Here is a 21,750-nt window from a genome sequence, read left to right on the forward strand (position 1 = left end):
TTTGGAAGACCTGTGAAGAGATTTAATTTTCTGTTAGTGATAATTTTGAGGATAAAGAATCAAGTATTAAGTAGATTTCATTATTATAGACTTATATTTTTAACACATATTTTACTTACAGTCTAAAAGAGACCTATAAATAAATTGAGATACCGCACTGATTGTAATGACCTACCTTCTATTCAGAGACTGGCAAGGCATTTCAACAAACATCCATGGAGCCTCAGACCGTGTGACCAGAAAGGAATATGAATAAATTGTGGTCCTTGCTTTCAAATAAAGATAGAAAATAATATTCACTATAATTTTGAAAAACTCATCAAATCCCAGGCATGAAGCTTATTTGCTTTATAAATATGTATCTTATTTAACCTTACAATAACTGTATAAAGCTTATAATTACATTCCCATTCAACAAATGAGTAAACTGAGGTTTAGAGGGCTGAAGAGACCTACCAGACTATCCTCACAGTACATGGAAGGCAATGTAAATTTGTAACAATAGAAATGCATAACAACTACCATGTGCTAATTGTAAGGGTAGTGAGTAGGTAGGAAGAGAAGCTGATTCAGTGGCAAAGAATGCCTGAGAACAGATGCTGAGTTGAGCCCAGAAGACAGACCCATGGACAGTAGAAGAGGAAGATACCAACAACCCTGTCAAGTTTCCTTTATAGCCATCTCTTTGTAAAACAGTACAAAATGATTCTCTTTCAAAGAGCTCATCAAAGTGTTTGATGGCGTAAAACCTTTATAGTCTTCTACATTATTAAAATGAAAATGCACTGTGGTTGTAGCTAATTCCTTGTGAGGTGAGGGTCTTATATAATTGACATTTATCCTTTGGCTGAGGGCCCAGGATATGAACCCCCCTTCCTTTGAGCTGGGTTTTGTTACAAAGATCACTTTTCATATTGTTATATGAGAAAGCACACCTAGAAAAAGCCCTTTTCAGAAAATAGGAGGAATTTTTTAAATTGGCTGGAACACTCTCAGCCAGAGCTTTAAATTAAGGCTATATACTAACACTTGGGAATTAAGAGCTAATTATAAGTTGGCTAATTCTCCATGGTAAAGAAAAATTAATGATGGTTAATGGTTTAGTAAGTATTTGGTCAGAACTCTGACCATAGGCGTGAAGAAACTGACCAGTATTATTAGGCACCACAAAATGCAGTGCATTATACCAATACATTATTTATTACAACTACACAATATGTTGTGGAATCACAGGACTTTTCTATTTATAAACTGCAGTACTCCAGTTACAATAGATAAAAGTATTTGGAGAAATTGCATGTGAAAAAGATGGTCATTTTGTCTTATTTTCTTGACTATATTTTTGTTTTGGTTGTTTGTCTAACCTAATTTCAAATAACTTAGGAAGCTAGATTGATTGTTACTTATTAAACTTTAGATAACTTTCTTTTCTGGAATTTTCTTAAGTGCTTCGATTCCATCTTATTTTATCTAATTACTCCTTTTTGATGAAGATTAATTTCTGACCTTGTTTTTTATCCTTCAATGTTTTGTTGTTGCTGTTTCTTCGAGACACAGTCTCGCTCTGTTGCCCAGGCTAGAGTGCAGTAGTGTGTGTCATCATAGCCCACAGCAACCTCAGACTCCTGGGTTCAGTTGATCCTGTTGCCTTGGCCTCTTGAATAACTGGGACTACAGGTGTGCACCATGACACCTGGCCAATTTTTCTTTTTCTTTTTTTTTTTTTTTTTTTTTGAAGTAGAGACAGGGTCTCTGCTCTTCAGCAGGCTGGTCTCAAATTCCTGAGCTCAAGTGATCCTCTGGCCTCAGCCTCCTGGAGTGCTAAGATTATAGGCATGAACCACCACACCTGGTCTTCAAGGTTTATGCCATGTAGAGGAGAAATGAAGCAAGCCTTAATTAGTCATTAAAGTGAAAATCATTTTAAACATAAAGTTATAAAAAATAAAAAATTAGCTAAAATTTAACCATCAATGTCAAAAGTGGTTTTTATGGTTCTAGATTAATTAAAGCAAACTCACATATTGAAGAGCACTTCATATGAAAAGTGAATAAAGTAAGATAGGGCAAAAGAGAAATTAGGTATTCCAAGAAATTAGAATTGGTTTTCTTCTAATTCCTCTAATTTCTAAAAATAATCTTTCAAATTATTCAAACAGAAAACAAGTATATCTTACTTTTGCCTTTATTTGCTGCTGGTCCTTTAGTCAACCTGATGCAAAGCAGAGGCGGAATGGCAAAGGATGCCCTGTCATGGTCCAGGGAGTCATGTTATTACAGGGTGACTCAGTCCTCTAAGTTAAACAGGACGCTTGCAAGAAATCTCTTTCTAACCAAAGTCACACTCTCTAAAAAGCATTTTGGAGTACATTTTGGAGTACTGCTTTCTAAAAATACCCGATTCAAATTCACTGACTAGAAAAGGGAGAATGAAACTTTGAGTCTTTAGTTGGAAAACAAAAAGAGAAGTAAAGAAAACTATTTAAGACTTAGAGATTAAAGAGAAAAAAGGGGGGTAAGTGCTTTGTGTACTAAGACATGTATTATTTTAAAAATAGATACTAATGTGCTATTCTTGATCATACTGGAATAATTGACTCTTAATAGGCATTAGATACAAACCTGAGTAAATACAACATGAATTTACCAGAACCAATGGCTCAAGATAGTGAGCTGAGCCCATATTTTTATTTACTATGTTATTTTCAGCATATGTCACTAGAAAAAATACCATATGAAGAAGTGATCTGACTCAAAAACCAAAAACAGCTAAGCCTGAATAAGTCAGAAATTTTTAAAAAGTAAAAAAAAAAAAGAAATGAAAATCACAGTACAAAGTTACTGTGGATGGGCTATTCCTTCCATTGAAGAGAGAAATCCTAACATCCAAAAAATGGAAGTAGGTAAAGGACAAATTATCAGAGTGGTCAATTCAAACATTGCTTCCAATACAGAAGAATCAGACCATCCAACTGCTCAGAGTATACAGAAAGTCCAGCAGCAGAGACATTTGACCCTAAGACATTTAAATATAAAGAAAACCCATCCAATATAGCGTTCACAGTTTGTATGTTAGACCAAATACAAAATCAGAATTAAAATGGATTTAGGGGGGTATTTGTAGTGGACATGCAAAGAATGATAAAGGAAAAGGCTGCTCAACCCCAGAAGGAGTTACAGTCCTTTTCCACGACAATTTTCTCTCTTTTTTGATGAGCATGAGGTTCCTACCAAGCTGCCTGTTTTATACTCAGATGGTTCAGATGGAATCTTACTTGTTAACATGCCACAATCCCTTTCACAAAGTTGCAGTCCATCCTCCCATTCAATGCAACCATTGTGCTAAATAAATATACAAAAACAAATGGGAGATATTTCTATGACAGATTTTTCAATCACTCTTGTTCTTCCCCAAATCACCAAACATTTGATACAGACAAAAATATAAAGGAGAAGAAACTAACCAAGAGAACAATTGCTCTCAGCGGGATCAGAGTAAGCTTTATAACAATAGAAACAATTTCAAAAATCATTTTAATCTTCTCAGAGAGATTTAAGAAGTTGTTGAATCTACAAACCAAAGCAAGAATACCATGAAAAAGTAGCAATCACATTACAGGTAAAAAGGGTTCTTTGGGATTGAAAATGAGAGTCAAAATATGCCAGTAATGGTATCTTAAGATGACCAGACGTCCCACTTTTGGCGGGACAGTCTCAATTTTTAACAATTTGTCCCGCGTCCTGCAGAGTTTTAAAAAAGTCCCAATTTTTGGAAAGAATGCACGACAAGCTAGGGAATGGCGGGAGAACAGGAAGGGAATATACGGTTTTCAGCTGCCATGTGGCTATTTCGCCAGGATATGAGTTTTATATTATTTTTGTTAATTTTATAATGTTAAACTTTAATAACAAATAATGTTGAGAACTGATTATTGAGAACTGCATTGTTAGAATTCAACAAGAAATATGCCAAAGAATAAAATAATATTATACATAATTTTTTTAATGAACTATATTTGTAAATTGTACTTATGTTAAAATTTAAAAATATATATTACAATACTATTTTTGCATTCTATGGACATTTTTGTTGCTCCATATAGACCAAATTTTTAATTAAGAACCCCCTCCCCCATCAATGGTGTCCTGCTTTACCAATGTTAAAATCTGGTCACCTTAATCATTATTCTTGCCACATCAGAACACCTGAGGCTGGGTAATTTATAAAGCAAAGAGGTTTGTTCGTTTGTTTTTTAAACTCACTATTGTGCAAACAGGAAAGTATGAGCACCTGGCCCTGGCTTCTGGTGAGGGCTTTCATGCTGCACAATGTGCCAGATTAGGTCACAGGGAAAGAGAAAATGAGTTGAGAGTCAAAGCCCGAGTGTCCTACTTCATAACAACCCACTCTCAAGGGAGTGAATCCCTTCCTGTGACAATGAGAACCAGCACTCCCTCCCCACCAGGAGAAGGGCAGCAAGCTGTTCCTGAGCGATCAGTTCCCATGACCCAACACCTCCCCTAAGATCTCACCCAACACTGCCACACTGTGGATGAAATTCTAATGTGAGTTTTAATGAGGACAAGTAAACCACAGCCCAAATCATAGCAGTGGGAGAACAAACTAGTATTCTATAAAAAGAGGTGAAAAAATCTATAATACAAAGTAAAATAGATAGCTCTAGAATCCATGTATATGAGTGGGAAGGCAACACAGAGTATTGATGAACCGAAGCTGAGCTCTGTCTAATAGCAACTTAATAACTTATAAATATAACTCATAACTTACAAATATAACCTCTTATAACTATGGAGGTTTATATATAAAGCTCTTTTCTTTATAAATTACCCAATGTAATGGGGGTAGGAAATAACACTGCACAGAGAAAGTGGAGGAAAAGAAATGATTTGAAAAACATTTAAATAAAAATATCCTGATGAGAGTCCAAATCAGAAGAGAATGTGAGAAGACTTCATGGAGAAGGTCTCCAGTATAAAAGTAACTGTGCCATGAATCTGCTAAGAAACAGAACGATTGATTATGGCATACTGCTTGTGAGATGAAAACATACATTCTTTGGGATTAAAAAAAATGATTAGAATGAGACAATTAGAAACTGGGAAAAACAAGTGCATGATCAAAAAGTTTTTGTTAAATAAAGGATGCTTTTGTAAATCTAGTGGGGGAAGAAAATAATGCTGCCCTAAAAAGTAGACCAAATTGTCATTAATGACATGAACCAAGACAAGACAGGCCCCCTGTGGATTTCTAACCATCTTATCATTTGAGGAGGTATGTTTCATTTACTAAATGTCATATAACATTTATAAGATATTTTGCTTACAAATGAGCTTTTTATTAATTTCTCTTGGGAAATTATTATAACCATAGGAATAGAATTTAAAACTTGATTTTTAAAAAAAAAATTATAGATTTCTATACTTACCTTTGGATTAGACGTAATGGAATATCTCTTGTTTTTATATAACAGTGGATTATGTATACTCTGGAAATCCAAAATTATTCAAGTCAAAATAAAGTACAACAAAAACTGAATGCTTTTCACTTGAACGGATTTTATTTTTAAAGTCAAAATTGTGACGACTCCATTACCAGAAATGTGGCAGTTCCTTTGGTGTTAGTTTCTTTCACTTGTTTTTGTTTGTTTGTTTGTTTGTGGTTTTTGGCCGGAGCTGAGTTTGAACCTACCACCTCCAGCATATGGGGCCAGCGCACGGCCCTCTTTCACTTGTTTTTAAATAAGAGAAATGAAGTTCAAAAACCTTTTATTACAATAAGCTAAATTGTTTGCTGTGGATAATATGTTTAGAGTGTTTTCTATGTGTTCATTATATACTTTTTTCTTTTTCTTTTATCTACTTCAGTCCTTCTTACACCCTGATTATTTGGGAGGCTTTGTAAGTCTATACAACATATTATTATCTTTGATGTATTCATTGTTGTTGGGGAGAATTCTCTATGCCTCTCATTCTCTCCATAATTTACCGTCTTCGCCTTCAAAATGGTAATTGTTAACACTGCCTACCCTATTGGTATTTATTAATTATTAGAACTCTGACACAATAGTTGTTGAAGAACTTACTATCACCATAAGGATAAAAGGAGCCATTCCTCTAAACTTGTAACTAATTATATCATCATGAAAACATTTTGTGTTTGGACACAAGAATTTAATTACTTCAAATGCAGTCTGTGTGCAGCAGAACATCATTAAAACAGGGAAACGTTAGGTAGCCTGCCACTTAGCTTACTACACTACGCAGTATCTCATCGCCCTTTTACCTTTTACTTCTCCCCAAAATAAATGACGTAATAATGAATGAATGGACAAGCAAATGACTTGAAATCGGAATCAGAGTGTGATCTATATATCAAAGCTCTGCATGGATGTCGGGACCAAGCATGTATGAAAGCCTAATATTTGGAAGGTGTCATGCAGGAGAATATCTTTCCTAAACTAAGGGATGAAATAGTATTTGGAGAATTATCAACATAATCTCTTTGAGTCTTCATAGTAGATGATGATCACAGCTAGGTCAGATCAAGTGACCACATGATGTCTGTGCATTGAGAACTGATGAACTGCATAAGAACAGTACACAGTACTTTAGCAAGCCAACAAGTATCAAATCAAAGAATTTCCCATAGTACATTCCATTTTATAGAGTCTAATAGAGTGTATCTTCTGTCACTGGTGATTGCAAAATGAATTTCTAAGGTTCCTATTGATTCTTTGGGTAATGTTGAGCCCGACAACATTTAATGTATATTCCCTCTCGCTCCTGTAACTTAGTGTCCTGGGTCACTTATATTATTTAGGGATTCTCAATCCCTGGAGACTAAACATCAATTTGCTTTTGCCATCTGCTGTTCCACACTTAAGGAATGCTCTTCCCCAGATATGTGCTGCTCCAGCCTTCAGGTCATCTCATTACAGAGGACTTGACTACATTATGCACTTTCTTACACTCCCTTATCCCTGTACCCTGCTTTATTATTCTCTGCAGCATTTATTACCACCAGATATATAATGTATGTTTTGTTTATTGTTTATTTACTATTGTTCATTTTCCCACAAGAATTTCAACTCCCCAAAGAGGAAACATATTCACTTCCTTATCCCTATTGCCTAACATGAAGTAAGCATCTAGTAAATAACTGCTCTATCAACGAATGAGTCAACGACTACCTTGTATGTGTGTGTGTGTGTGTGTGTTTTACTTTAAAGCCAATACATATTTCAGAAGAGGCTTGCAGTTAAAGAGAAAAAAGTCAACATTTTTATTCCAATATTTCAAGGAAAAATTAACATTTTAGTAGGGGATAACAAAATTTCAGCAGAATCACAGGTAAGACCAGGCTGAGAAAAGCCAATAAATTTAAGTTGGCCCTGGGAGCCTTATTCTTCCCTCTCATAAGATCTGAAGTGTGATAGTGGCAGGACTGTCCATGCCAGCCGTAATAGCAGTGACACACAAATCCATTCTTCATGTGCGTTATTGTCTTTACTTTACTGTTTTCTGAAATGACGAATCTGAAACTCTTATTTTCGACATATTTCTTGCCACTATTTCCAGGCATATGCAGATAGAAGGAGGACTCTGGTGTTTTTCGAACACATCTTCCACGATTATTACAAAGACTGTGACTGCAGAGCTTGGCTGCAGAGGTCACATTCACAGCATAATGGCCCAAAGGTCCTTGGATAGATTTTTTCACAGATAAGCAGTTCTCCTGCAAGAAAAAAGGAGATCTAATGAAAGCACTCAAAATACAATCTAGTTTCAGTGGATTAATTATTTAAATGAGGGACTAAGCCTTTATAACAGTGGTTCTCAGCCTTCCTAAAGCTGCAGTCCATTAATACAGTTCCTGTGAGTCACGACCCACAGGTTGAGAACTGCTGCTTTATAAGGTCATGTGAGTAATGAGCCATGACTGATTAAGAAGACTATGACCCAGCCAGTCTAGTATCATTTCCAGAGGAAGATGACCCCCCATTTTCCCACTACAGACTATTCCCTAATGTAAAGACATAGTTGTAGTAACACTTTTAAATATACCAGTATTATGGGATGATTTGTTTCATTCTTGCACAGGGGCCATGCTAATCTTCACTATATCATTCCAAATTTAGTATATGTGCTGCTGAAGCAAGCAGGGGATGATTTATTAAAGTGTAACTGGTGAAATATTTCTAGGGCTAAAATATGATAACATTTGGTCAGATTTTTCTCCATGTTTTTATAACTTTACCAGATGTGTGTATATGTGTGTGTGTGTGTGTGTGTATTCTTATATATATGTGTGTGTGCACAATTACGGACAAGAGGTAATATTATGTTTTTTAAACATTTATAAAGATATGTATCCTGTGGATATTTTTTCTACAAGTTAACATTTTTAATTTTTATCTTTTAAACTTAACACTTTCAATTTTTGTTTTCGTGTTACTACATGGAGCTCTGGTTATTTCATGTTAGCTACTATTCAGTATTTTATAATATAAATATCCCATACTTTACCTTTCAGTCACTTTGTCAGAGGTAGAATATAAAAGATCATTACAGTCAAATGCCTAAGTCACATTTTTTTTAATCTACACATTTATTTTATTTCTTTATTTATTGTTATAGAGACAGTCTCATTTTATCGCCCTCGGTAGGGTCCCATGGCATTACAAAGGTCACAGCAACCTCCAACTCCTGGGCTTAGGCGATTCTCTTGCCTCAGCCTCCCAAGTAACTGGGACCACAGGCACCCACCACAACGCTGGGCTATTTTTTTGTTGGCAGTTTGGCTGGGGCTGACTTTGAACCCACCACCCTCACTCAGTATATGGGGCTGGTGCCCTACCCACTGAGCCACAGCCACTGTCCACCTAAGTCACTTTTGATAGAATATAAGGTATAATATGGCTTATACCTAAGGAAGTATGTCTTCCGACACACCTGCATTAGGTATTTTACTGATGTGTCCACAGCATTGGGCTTTCACGCTAGGGCTCACTTCTACCCTAGCCATCACACTATGCTGCAAGGATGGGCAGGCCCAACTGAAATACCGTCACTTAGCCCAGAAGCGTCCGGGGGATCCTGAGGAGTGCCTGCCTTGATCCCACAGGAAGCACCACAGGAAAATACTCATAGACGCCTTAATAATATAAATTGAGTTTTCTATTATCAATTTATTTATTTTATAAATATGAATATCCATTTAGAACAGTGGAATATTTTCTCAGAGAAGAGAGCCCCCAGAACTATGAATCCCTCTAGAAAAGATTTGGAAGATACAAATGGACAGTCATAAGGCAGAATAAAACTTTTAACAACAAGCAGGTGAAGCGGTAGTACTTTCAGCAATAGCAATTTCTCAGAATCAGGTAAGCAATGTTAATTGTTATGGGCACATTCAGTCTGGGCCAGTCTCGTAATATAAACAAATATACAAATTTTTTTATAAACAAATGCTTTTTTTCTGTTAGAATGGCTTTTGGCAGTGGGGGGGGGAGCAGTGCCAGTGGCTCAAAGGAGTAGGGTGCTGGCCCCATATGCCGGAGGTGGTGGGTTCAAACTCAGCCCCAGCCAAAAGAGAAAAAAAAGAATGGCTTTTTTTAAAATTTCAGAATAGTATGTGGCATATGTGTTTTGATTACATACTTTATTTTTGCATAGATTGAGTCAAAGTTATCCATGTAAGTGTGCCCTTCACCCAGTGTGCACTGTACCTGACAGGTGTGAATTACCCGTCCCCTCCTTGATTTTCATTGAGATTTACTTTCATATGAGCACTTAAGTGCTTATGGGTTGGGTCCAATTTGGTATTAAGTACATGCACTTGTTTCTCCCTTCTTGTGATGTTTCACTTAGAAGAATAGTTTCTAGTTCCCCATGGGTTGTCCAAAAAAGATACTAGATTGCCTTTTTTATGGCTGAATAGTACTTCAAACTATGCATATACCACATTTAAATCCATCCATGTACTAGTGTGCTCCTGGGTTGTTTCATGTCTTCATGAATGTGAACTATGATGCTATAAACATTTGAGTTCAGGTGTCCTTTTTCCTTTGGGTGTACACCCAGCAGTGGGATTGCTGGGTCAAATCATACGTCTGCTTTACATTCTTTCAGGTATCTCCATACAATTTACCCTAGAGGTTATTTTTAATGAGGACAAGACTCCTTGTCTGAGGCATCTAAGTGGGTTTCCAATAAAGATAGAATAAAATAAAACAAGCAAAAAATTGAACCAAAAGAATGAAGAAAGCGAAGGAGGGGTAAAGTTAGGAAGAAAGAAAGAGAGAGAGAATGAGAGAAAGAGAAAGGCTGATTGAGGGAAGACTGCAATTAAGAGAGCATAGGACATCAGCAAACACAAGTTCAACTTGCACATTCCCTATTCTGTCCCGGCCCTTCTCCTTGAAATGCCTTCTTTACATAGATTCCAGAACTTCACACTGTCCTGGTTTTTACCTGCCTCATTGATTGCTCCTTCTCAGTCTCCTTTACTGGCTCCTGCTCATATTCCCTATGTTTGAACACTGAAGTGCCTAGACTGAACTCCAAGAGAGCTCTTCCCTTCTCTCTTCCTTTTTGTCTTTCTCTGGAGAAACTCAATCCATCTCATTGCTTGAAATACAACCCTGAGCTAAGTGTGGACCCCCCTCATACTTGACATCTCCACCTGATGTCTCACAAATATATCAAACTTCATATACTCCAAAATAATCTAAGGATTCTTATCCCAACATGTTATGACACTAGCTCTGACAGCACATCCTCATCTGAGCAGTTTCAAACTCTCCCTTTCCAGGGTCTCGGGAGCAAAACCTTGGAGTCATTCTTCATTCATTTTTCCTCTCACGTTTAATCCATCAGCAAGTCCTTTCCAGTCTATTTTCAAAATACACCCAGAATTCGACCATTGTTACCATTCTGGGTCAGGTCACTATCAGCTCTGACCTGCATTATTGCAATAGCTTCTCATCTAGTCTCCAGCAATCTGTTCTAAATACAGTGTGTATGTGTGTGTGTGTCTGTGTGTGTGTGTACATGCACAAATGCATCAAGAGAGGAGGCCAAAAAACGTGTACAAATTTGAAGAAAGGAAAAACACTGTATTAAAATTGTAATACTCAAGACACATTTAACTTCTGCAAGTCTGGGGTACTGAGATACAAGCGACAAAGACAAAAACGTGTCATCAGTTAACATTGGGTATTACAATTTTAATACAGTTTTTTCCTTTCTTAAAACATGTACACATTTCGACACCCTCTGCATACACACACACACACACACACAGAAATAGAAATAGAAATTCATAATAAAAGAGGTAATACAAAAATCTTAGTTTCCTACAGATGAAGAAGACACTCTTACTAATTGGTCCAAGGGAATTTTAAAGAATGCAATATCAAATGAATTAGGAAAACCGTAAGAACTGGAATGCCCCATAGTAAAACTTATGAATACAGCAGATCAGTCTCAGCATTAAATGCCCAGTCATCAGTGCTTTTGTTGACCAGGCAATCCAATCATCAAAGAAGAAACAAGGCATTTGGTGTGCTGTGGCTCCCACTTAGATTCCCGTTCAGCGAGATGGTTTCTGGTGCTACTTGATGGGGTGCTGAGAAGTATCCTGTCTATGTGTGCTTTCCTCAATGCTTCCTGCTCCTCCCACTCTCTGCATCTTCTCAGTGATTTTCCTACTCTTGGAAGCTCCACCTCCTTCATGGAATGGTGGCATTTTCTATCTTGATCTCTTTACCAGCCACTGGCCACTAATTCCTAGGATTCAGCAAGCGGCATTTTACCCATCATGGCAAATCCTCCACACCTCTTGTATATTTGTTCTTAGCTTTTGTTCTCAAAAAAAGGGGGGGGGCAACATTTTCATGGAAATTTGTCTTCTGCTCTGTCTTCGGATCTGCAAAAAAGGTCCTAACACTTTAAAGCATAGTAACACTAAATGCATAATTAACACTTTGCAGTCCAATAGTTTTGAGTATTTTAAGGAAGAATAAAAAAATAAATGAAATAAGCATTCAGTAAGTTAGGAAAAAGTGTTTTTTTTTTTCTTTGCAGTTTTGGCCAGGGCATGGGTGGCCATGCCTGCCACCACCTTCAGCATAGGGCCAGCGCCCTACTCCTTTGAGCCACAGGCGCCACCTATAGAAAAAGATTTTTTAATGAAGCAATCCCATGGAAGGAAATAAAGTTAAAAGCATGAATTTATGAATTTAGAGAAGTGAATTGCCAAATGACACCAAGAACCAGTTCTTCAAGAAAATAAAATCATAAAATATTCATATCTGAAAAATCTGACTAATCAAAATGGTAGAAAAATGGATATGAGTGAGAAAGAAATAGAATTATGGTTCAGAAGTGAATTTTTAAATTCTAAGTTAATATAGTATGTGTACTTCTATGCTGATGACTCAAAAGTTAGATGATATATTTTAAAAATTCATTTAAAAGATAGAAAGCTTAATTAAAAATGGATCATTAAATTAGAGAAGAAACATTATCATAAAAACTTTACTACACTAAAGATTCTTTGTGTGTGTGAGACAGATTATCACTCTGTCACCCAGGCTACAGTACAGTGGCATCATCATATCTCACTGAAACCTCAAACTCTTGAACTCAAGCCATCCTCCTGCCTCAAACTCCTAAGTAGTGAGGACTACTAACACCCACCACCATGCCCAGCTAATTCTTCTATTTTTAGTAGAAATAGGGTTTCACCCTTACTCAAGCTGGTCTCAAACTCCTGATCATAAGAGATCCTTTCACCTTGGCCTCTCAGAGTACTAGGATTACAGGTGTCACCCACTGGCATGACTAGCGTTTTTATTTTGAATTATTTTCAGGATTTTTTTGTTGTTGTTGTTGTTGTTGTTGTTGTTGTTTGTTTGTTTGAGACAGGGACTTACTCTGTCTCCCAGGCTGGAGTATAGTGAGTAATCATAGCTCACAGCAAACTCCAACTCCTGGACTCAAGTGATCCTCCTGCCTCAGCGTCTCCAGGAGCTAGGGTTATGGGCATGGGCCACAATGACCAGCTAATTTTTAAGTTGCTTTTGTACAGACAATGTCTTCCTATGTTTCCCTGTCTGATCTTGAACTCCTGACCTCCAAAAGTCCTCTTACCTCAGCCTCCCAAAATGCTAAGATTACAGAAGTTAGCCACCTTGCCCAGGCTACTTGTAAGCATTATATAATTCCATGTTTGAATTGTTCCAGAGCATAAAAAAAGAAAATGAAAATTCATCTAATATATCTTTAAAGCAAATATAACCTTTATGTAAAAACAAACTGAAGAAAATCACAAGCTAGTTTTACTAGTTGAATGTAGATGCCAAATTTAAATTTAGTTCTAAAACTCAACTGCCTTCCAGGACAGATAATGAATGGGCACAAGCTGAAGAGTGGAAACCCCAGGTCATAGAACCATCCACCACTCAGCAATGGTAAAATCTGGGCTATTATTGTTAGACTTTTTGAGTTTTCAATGATATTGTACACACTTCATTTTCTTATTTATTTTCCCACAATATGATGTGGGCAATACAGAACATATCATCATGCCAAATTTTTATACACAAGCCCCATATTTGTGATCTCAAATTTATATAAATATAGCGAGGTTCATGTCTGTCTACCTATAGTTAACCAAATTGCAAAATCTCAGGACATAATTCTACACAAAACCACCCTCAGATCTGACACCAACTGCAAGTTCAAAGGTTTCCCCAAATCACTTTCAGTTTCAATAATTCCCTAGAAGGACTCACTGGAAGCTATTATACTCATGGTTATGGTTTACCATAGCAAAAGGATACAGATAAAAAATAAGCCAAAGAAAGAAATGCAAAAATCAGAGTCTGGGATAATTCCAAATGTGAAGTTCTCATAGTTCTCTCCATAGGAAATCTCCCAGGGAGGTTTGCCTAAGCTTCAGTTCCCACAAGTTTTACTGGGCCTTCATTACAGAGGTATGATTGAGTAGTTGAACTCACTCTGCAAAACACTGATACTACATGGTCCAAAACATCTATCATTCAGTAATTCCATTACTAGATATCTATTCAAAGAGAACCCATTTTATCAGAAAGATATCTGCTCTCGAATTTTAACTGCAGCACAATTTACAATCACAAAGATGTGGAATCAACCTACATGTCCAACATTTTATGAGTGGATAAAGAAATGTGGTGTATGTGTAAATGTCATAGAGAACTATTCAATCATAAAAAAGAAATAAATTAATATCTTTTGCAGCAATTTGGGTAGAACTGGAGACAACTATCCTACGCAAAGTATGTCCGAAATAGAAAGATAAACACCATATGTACTCTCTAATAATTGATGGGCTAAATAATGGGCACACACAGATACATTGAAATGTAAAGGCCATTGGAATCCAAGAAGGGAGGAGGATGAGGAGGGACGAGGAGTAAAAACTTACTTTGCAGGTACAGTGAACACTATTCTGGTTCATTACCCTGACTTCTTTCATTTAATAAAAGTTATCTCTGTAATAAAAACATCTGTATCCCCTTCATATTTTGAAATGTAAAAAGCAATTAAAAATTATACAAAAAATAAAATTTAGAGTTCTTTTTTTTGAGACAGAGTCTCACTCCGTCACCCTGGGTAGATTGCTGTGGTGCCATAGCTCACAGCAACCTCAAACTTTTGGACTCAAGAGATCCATTTGCCTCAGACTACCTAGTAGCTGGGATGGACTACAGGCAGCCACCACAATGCCTGGCTATGGTATTCTTTTTAATCATATATATTATGCCATATAATTTACCAAAATCTTACAAAGTAGGTTTTTCTTTTAGTACAGTTTTGTAAATGGAGAAGCTAGCACTCAACAATTCTTAATTAACATGCCCCAAATTACAGCCCTGGAATATAAACATCAGTTTCTCACATCACTGTTTCATTGGAAAGACTGGGCTCTCTTTATCCTTCCACTAACCATAGTGTCTGGCATACAGTAGGTATTCAAACAATGTTAGATTCTGTCATTTTTGAACATCATTAAAATCAAGTGAACAGACAATCAGAAGCCATTTGGCTCTGCTGTGAAAATATTTTTTAAAAACCAAACCAGTATCTATAGTATACTCAAGATGCTGATGAAAAAATAATTGCTTACCTTTGAAGCAGAATAATTGTATCCTCCCCACAGTATTATTCCTGCTGCCCCTAATGAGGCACTTTCACCAATTGTATGTACTAAGTCCTCCTAAAAAAGAGAAGTGTCAGGAGTAGTTTCTATCAAACTAAATTCACCCACTGATAATTCAGAAATGAGACTTAACCTGTCAACTGTGGTAAAGAGTACATTAATAATATTATCTCTGTTTGTAAGAAATGGGTATACTGCAAAACAAATAATTCCTGATCTCACACACATATATGTAAATCTAAAAAGTTGATCTCATAGAAGTAGAGAGTAGAATGGTATCTCCCAGAGGCTGGGTAGTTAGGAGGCAGAATGAGTTGGGGAGATGTTGGCCAAAAGATGTTGATAGGTTACAGTTAGATAGGAGGAATCAGTTCAAGAGATCTATTATACAGCACGGTGACAATGGTTAATCACGGTATACTATATTCTTGAAAATGGCTAAGAGGGTGTTCTCTTAAGTGTTCTCACCACACACAAAAAAAATGATAAATATGTGAAGTCATGCATTTGTTAATGAGGTAGACTTCACCACTCCACATGTATAGAAACATTACATTTTACATGATAAACACATACTACAATATTGTCTGTCAATTAAAATAAAGTTTTAGAAATGCACATACCAAAAAATGTTTCTTTTAAATAAAACTGTCAGACAAAAAAATAAATTTATTAATGAAACAAAGGGGTGCAGCAGATTAGAAAACGTGATTCTGCCTTGGATTCTACATTTATTGGACAAACATGTGTGACATTCCAGGCAATATTCTAGACACTAAAAATATAAAAATGAAATAGATTTCAGTTCTTGTTATTGAGCAAGTCTAATGGTTGAGCGAAACATATAAAAAAGTAACTACCACATAATAAATTAATTTTTATATTAGTAGCACCTACAAGGCATATTCATAGTGTGGATTAGAGGAAGTGCCATTGCATAGAAGAGTTTCCTGAAATGGGTGAAATTTTAGATGAACCTCTGCAAATGAGTAGGAAATTCACAAGACAGACTAGAGAGAGCAGAGTTTTACGTCCACAGGAAGAGTGAGCAAAGAGGCTCATTTCTTGCACGGGCTTTCCTGACAACTGCCAGTTACTCACTGTGGTAAAACATGTGGGAATTGCAGAAAACTGAAGCATATGAATCCTTGTAGTGAAGGAGAGTTGACATTCAAAGAAAAATGCTAAAGTGTTAGGACTTAACTACATAAACTTTGAAAACTCTGCGACTTTGAAAGATACTTTTGATCAAGTAAAGAATGAATGGGAGGAAGGACAGGTGGGGACACCAATTAGGAGATGACAGAAATTGTTCAGTGAGAAATGATGAGGTGTCAACAAAGGCAATGCCAGTCCTTGTAAAGCAGAGAGAACAGATTGGGTAATTATTTGGAAATTAAGATGGATAAGTTTAAGTTACCTACTGGATATTGGGAAGAGAAGGGAAGCATCCAATTGATTCTCAAATTGAATAGTTATAATGGTTTTAGTGCACCAAGATATAAAACCGAGGAGGTTATGTTCATGATTATGGCACAGAGCCAAGAAGCAGAACATAGGGGGAGATGGAAGACGGAATGAGTGAGTGTAGGAACAATCTGCAGGCTTTCCTCCTCCCCCAGGTGTGCAGAGTCAGCGATCCAGTGCACAGGTGGAGCACTTGAAGGCTGGACTGGGTAGATGGCCCTGCCACTCAAGCTTATCTGAATTATAGGAAGTCTCCAGTAATGCTGGTACTTGTGTTCTGAAACCATTCTTCCTTTACACTACTATCACCTTCATAGACATAAATTGAGTCTCTTATTTGAGACCCCTCTTTAAAAAAATACCAAGAACAGTCAGTTAAAAACAAACAAAAAACCCTCCTTTCCTTAAATGGTTATGTTACTTAGACAATAGGTGAAGAAAACCCATACTGTTTGTGAATATGTGAAAAAATAGAAGGCAATGGAAACAGAACAATTCAATGTCATACTCGAATAATTCTATACTTTTTAGCAAATAGAGTACATAGTCTATTGATTTCTGATGTAGAAATCAGAAGAGATACTTAATTTATCATTTACTTCAAAAGTTTTTTGTTTTGTTTTTTTTGTTGTTTGTTTGTTTTGGAGAAAGAGTCTCACTATGTCACCCTCAGTAGAGTGCCATGGTGTCACAGATCAAAGCAACCTCAAACTCTCGGGCTTAAGTGATTCTCTTGCCTCAGCTTCCCAAGTAGCTGGGACTACAGGTGCCCACCACAATGCTCTGCTATTTTTTTGCTATAGTTATTGTTGTTTGGCAGGCCTGGGCTGGGTTGGAACCTGCCAGTCCCAGTGTATGTGTCCGGTGCCCTAGCCACTGAGCTACAGCACCCAGCCAACTTCAAAAGTTTAATAGCACAAAAAATGGGAATGCTCTGACCACAACTTTCAGAAAAATGTCCTTTGTTTCATTCTCCCACCTTCTCAAAAGATGCATTGATTGTATGGGTTATTATTTTTCACTGGTATTACTAGTAGCATATCATTCCTGACAAAATGTAGGCACCAATAATTTTGAATGAATAAATATAACCTAGTCTCTTTCTTCCCCCAAGGGATTTGAGAAAATGAGATGCCTTGAGAGCTCTGTCACTTGAGGAAGACCTCAGTGAAAAGACTTTGACGTCCTCAGATACATGGACAACCAGCTTTTAAAAGAAGGGTTTTATTTATTCTGTGTGGCACTAGAAGGTAGAATGAGAAGTAGTGGAACAAAGTTATTCAGAGGTAAAACAGATTCAACATACTCAAGAACTTTGTAGGAATTCATATTGTCCCAAAATGTTAGTTTTCCTCCTGATACAGGAAATGCACCACCAAAAAGCAGAGGACTGGACAAAGGCCACCTAAGAAGGGCCAGGAGGAGCATCAGATACCTAGGAGAGTCCTCCAGCTTTTAGCTATGATGCTATGATCATTTTTCTCCTAAACTTACTGAACACTCCATTTTAATTAATACCAAGTAATTTTGCAATGATGAAATGTTAATTAAGTCTCATCAATAATATTTGGATCAATAGATTTTATTCTGAAATATTTCAGGAAAAATTGGTACTGCTTTTAAATGACCTTATCTTGAATATAAGTGATTAAAGGCAGTGTGAGCTGCCTATCGAACATGGCTCCTTCTATGTCAGGTACTGGAATACAGAATGTCATTTCTCAAGTATTGATGGAGTTTGAAAGGTTTTCCTATAAAGCCATCCTTCCAGTGACTGAATCCTTACAATAATGTACTGAGTGACAATCTACATAAAGCTTGAACACTTCCAGTGACTGCAAACTCATTGTCTTCTAAACAAGTTCATCTGAATATTTCTGAGCTTCCAACTTAGTGTTAAGTCTAAAGTCAGTATTTGTCTCTTTATATAAACCACTTTCAATGCCTTGACTAACCACTAGATTACATTGTAGACTCTGAAAGACAAAAATCAACAGACTCTGTGTTACTTTTTTCAGGTAGCCTAATCAATTAAAACATAAAATTGCAATGTAACGAAAAGATAGTTGATTAATAATTTACCCTAAACTCAGGCCAGGCACAGTGGCTCATGCTCGCACTCTGGGATGCCGAGGTGGGACAATTGCCTGAGCTCAGGAGTTCTAGGCCAGCCTGAGCAAGAGTGAGACCCCCCAGCTCTATTAAAAAATGGAAAAATGAGCTAGTCTCTACCAGGTATAAATAGGAAAATTAGCCAGTGGTGGGCACCTGTAGTCCCAGCAACTCAGGAGGCTGAGGCAGGAGGATTGTCTGAGCTCAGGACATTGAGGCTGCTGTGATCTAGGCTGATTCCACAACACACTAGCCTGGGGCAACAGAGTGAAACTGTGTCTCAAAATAATAATAATAGTTTACCCTAAACCCTAGTTCATACTTTTTTTGTTTTTGTCTTCTTTTCTTTGAGACAGAGTCTCACTTTGTCACCCTGGGTAGAGTCCTGTGGCATCACAGCTCCCAGCAACCTCCAGCTCCTGGGCTTAGGTGATTCTCTTGCCTCAGCCTCCTGAGTAGCTGGGGCTACAGGTGCCCACCACAGTGCCTGGCTATTTTTTTGTTGCAGTTTGGCAGGAGCCGGGTTTGAACCCACTGCCCTGAGTATGTGAGGCCAGCACCCTACTCACTGAGCCACAGGCACTGCCCTATTTTGTGTGTTTTTGATTTGGAAAATTGCTGCTCCCACTTCCTATTAAGAAGATGATTGTGAGGTGATATGCTTCTGCCTGTAATTGCAGGAAGCTGTAGTGGTAAGATCACATGAGCCTAGACTTGGCAATCACCCTGGGCAACACAGTGAGATGCCATCTCTACAAAAATTTCCTTTTTAATTTTTCAAAAATTAGCTCAGCATTGTGGTGTACACCTATAGTTCTAGCTACTTGAGAGGCTGAGAGGCCTTGCTTGAGCCCAGAAGTCTGAAGTTACAGTGAGCCTAGGCAACAAAGAGAGACCCTGTCTCAAAATAAATAAATAAAAACAAACAAACAAAAAAAAGATAAAGAAGAAGAAGAAAAGAATTTCTCCTGGTTAATACCGACGTATCTATGTTAGTTAACTCCAGCTTAGCGACTGATCTGTTGAAAATTCTGGCAAATGCTTAGAAAATTTTAAATACACATCTAATTGTCAGTGACAGTTTCAGAATTGGGTCGACGTTTGAAGAAATATAGGCCTCTCATGATAGAATAGCATTGTATTATTAAGGAAAAATGAACATCCTAAAATATTTATATCTAGACTATATATAGCATTTTACTAAATTTTCACTTTTTATGTGAGTGACTATTTTTTTCTTACCTGTGACAGAACTTCAATACTTTGCAAATAAAATGGTCTGGAAAAAATAAAAACTGGCAAAACATAGTCAGGTCTAGCCATTTCAGCAATTCTCATGGCTTCTCTAACTCGATAATGAACAAATTTCAAAGCATTTAAACTTGACTTCAATATTTTATCCAAATATATTGAAGGATAAAGTGCTGTGCTTTTCCTCCACAACCACATGAGTTGGTTGTTGCGGAAAATTTCGCCATCTGGGCAATTACCTGTGTACATCTCCGGGTTTATCCTGTAATCATAGTTGTAGCAGTCTGGATAGAGATAAAATCCCCATAAACACTTTGGTCTCATTTCTAAAGCCAGGGTGAGGGTAATGTTCATCAAACTCCTTCCAGCATTTTCAAATTCCTCTTGGGCAACAGTTTTCACTTTCATTTCTGACCAATCAGGATGGTGGCTTCTAGTGAAGGCTAAGGAGTGGCTTTTGTATATTACTCTGCTACCCCAATTCCTATCCCACTGGGGTTTCCAACTTTCCCAGTCAATAACAACAAGTCCTGCTGATCTCCACCAAGGGAGTGCTTCTCCAATGTCATCAGCTGCTTTCCTCAGGTGTTTAGAGAGGCTCATATTCTGCGGTATCCCTCCATTAAAGGATTTTCCTTCTTGAGAGAAAAAAGGGTAATACCCTAATTCATTTGGATAAAATATGGCAATTGTGGATCCACTCTGAGTCTCTAAAGGATTTGATATAATGTCAAATACTTGAAGATTCATGTCCACATTGTAGAAATTCTTACAATACACTGTTGGGGCTGCCCAGAAAATGTTGAAAGGCTGGTTGTTGATCACTGGCGGCATTGCCGGCTTGAGGTCTGCCTGAGTTAATAGGATAAAGAGAGGCAGCTCCCCTAACCACGCCAAGCACAGGTTACACATGACTTGCAGTTTTCAGCATTGCATCAGTCTTCTGAAAAATGAAAAGAAAAAAGTATACATTATGGATTCAAATGTCCCTTTTGTTTTACAACACATGATAAATAAACCAAATTTTATGAGGTTCATTGACATGTAGGCCTCCATTTAATTAGCCTGAAATAGAAATGTATGTGATGAAACTATTTTGTTGGTTCTCTGACATATCTCTCTTGACATGTAGGCCTAATTTATAATTTCATCTGAACAAGAGTTTGAAGATGTTGTTGAGTTGAAGAGTTGAAGAGTTCACTCTTCAGATGAACAAGAGTTCATCTGAACAAGATTTTTTTTAACCTGAAATGTGAAAAAAAAAAAAAAATCCAGTGAATAAAACCTAAAAGAATTTCACACAAATCCTTGGCTTGCAAATGCTCCCTGCTCACCATTCTGGTTTAAATTTCCTATAACTTGGGGTACACTCACCCAAACCATCCTTTACTGACAAGACTTCAGCTGCAAGGTCAATTAGAAAATAAACTCTGAAAGGACTGACATATCTCCTTATTGATTACCAGAACAGTGACTTCAAGAACATGCCTACTTGAAAATTTTAAAATATTCACATTTTAACAAATATTAAATAGAACAAAAAGAAATAAAGAACTGTTCAGACCCTGTATGCAATTTGAAATGTACTGGCCTCCAGTGTTTTTTCCTTCATTTATTTTTAAAAGAGAGAGCAGTTACACTTGGAACTAGCATAGGCTGAAACAGAAAGCAGGTAGAGGTGTAAGTTACCT

The 21,750-nt window shown here is 37.0% G+C and overlaps 1 protein-coding gene, 1 non-coding gene and 1 pseudogene across 2 annotated transcripts; all 3 read right to left on the bottom strand.

Annotated features, from left to right (window-relative positions):
* LOC100955640 overlaps window positions 1–477 on the bottom strand; it is a 1,139-nt pseudogene extending 662 nt beyond the window's left edge.
* Window positions 478–7,327: 6,850 nt separating this feature from the next.
* On the bottom strand, window positions 7,328–20,971 carry LOC100955966 (hyaluronidase-1-like). The gene is made up of 3 exons (XM_012805150.2): window positions 20,051–20,971; window positions 15,197–15,286; window positions 7,328–7,756 (listed from the first exon to the last, which is right to left on the bottom strand). The coding sequence occupies exons 1-3, from the start codon at window positions 20,969–20,971 to the stop codon at window positions 7,328–7,330; spliced, it is 1,440 nt and encodes a 479-aa protein (XP_012660604.2).
* Window positions 8,076–8,179, bottom strand: LOC111725335. The gene has a single exon (XR_002773417.1). It is a non-coding gene; the product is annotated as a U6 spliceosomal RNA (small nuclear RNA).
* Window positions 20,972–21,750: the final 779 nt, after the last annotated feature.

The sequence above is a fragment of the Otolemur garnettii genome, unplaced genomic scaffold, assembly GCF_000181295.1.
Source record: "Otolemur garnettii isolate 467f Iridium unplaced genomic scaffold, OtoGar3 scaffold00037, whole genome shotgun sequence".
Classification (NCBI taxonomy): Eukaryota; Metazoa; Chordata; class Mammalia; order Primates; family Galagidae; genus Otolemur; species Otolemur garnettii.

Coding starts and splice junctions, on each gene's coding strand:
- LOC100955966 (XM_012805150.2), bottom strand. CDS start 20,971: ATGTGTAACCTGTGCTTGGCGTGGTTAGGGGAGCTGCCTCTCTTTATC. Junction 15,287..20,050: donor GTATTGAAGTTCTGTCACAG/GTAAGAAAAAAA, acceptor TCTCTTTTTTAG/GAGGACTTAGTACATACAAT. Junction 7,757..15,196: donor ACAATTATTCTGCTTCAAAG/GTAAGCAATTAT, acceptor TTTTTCTTGCAG/GAGAACTGCTTATCTGTGAA.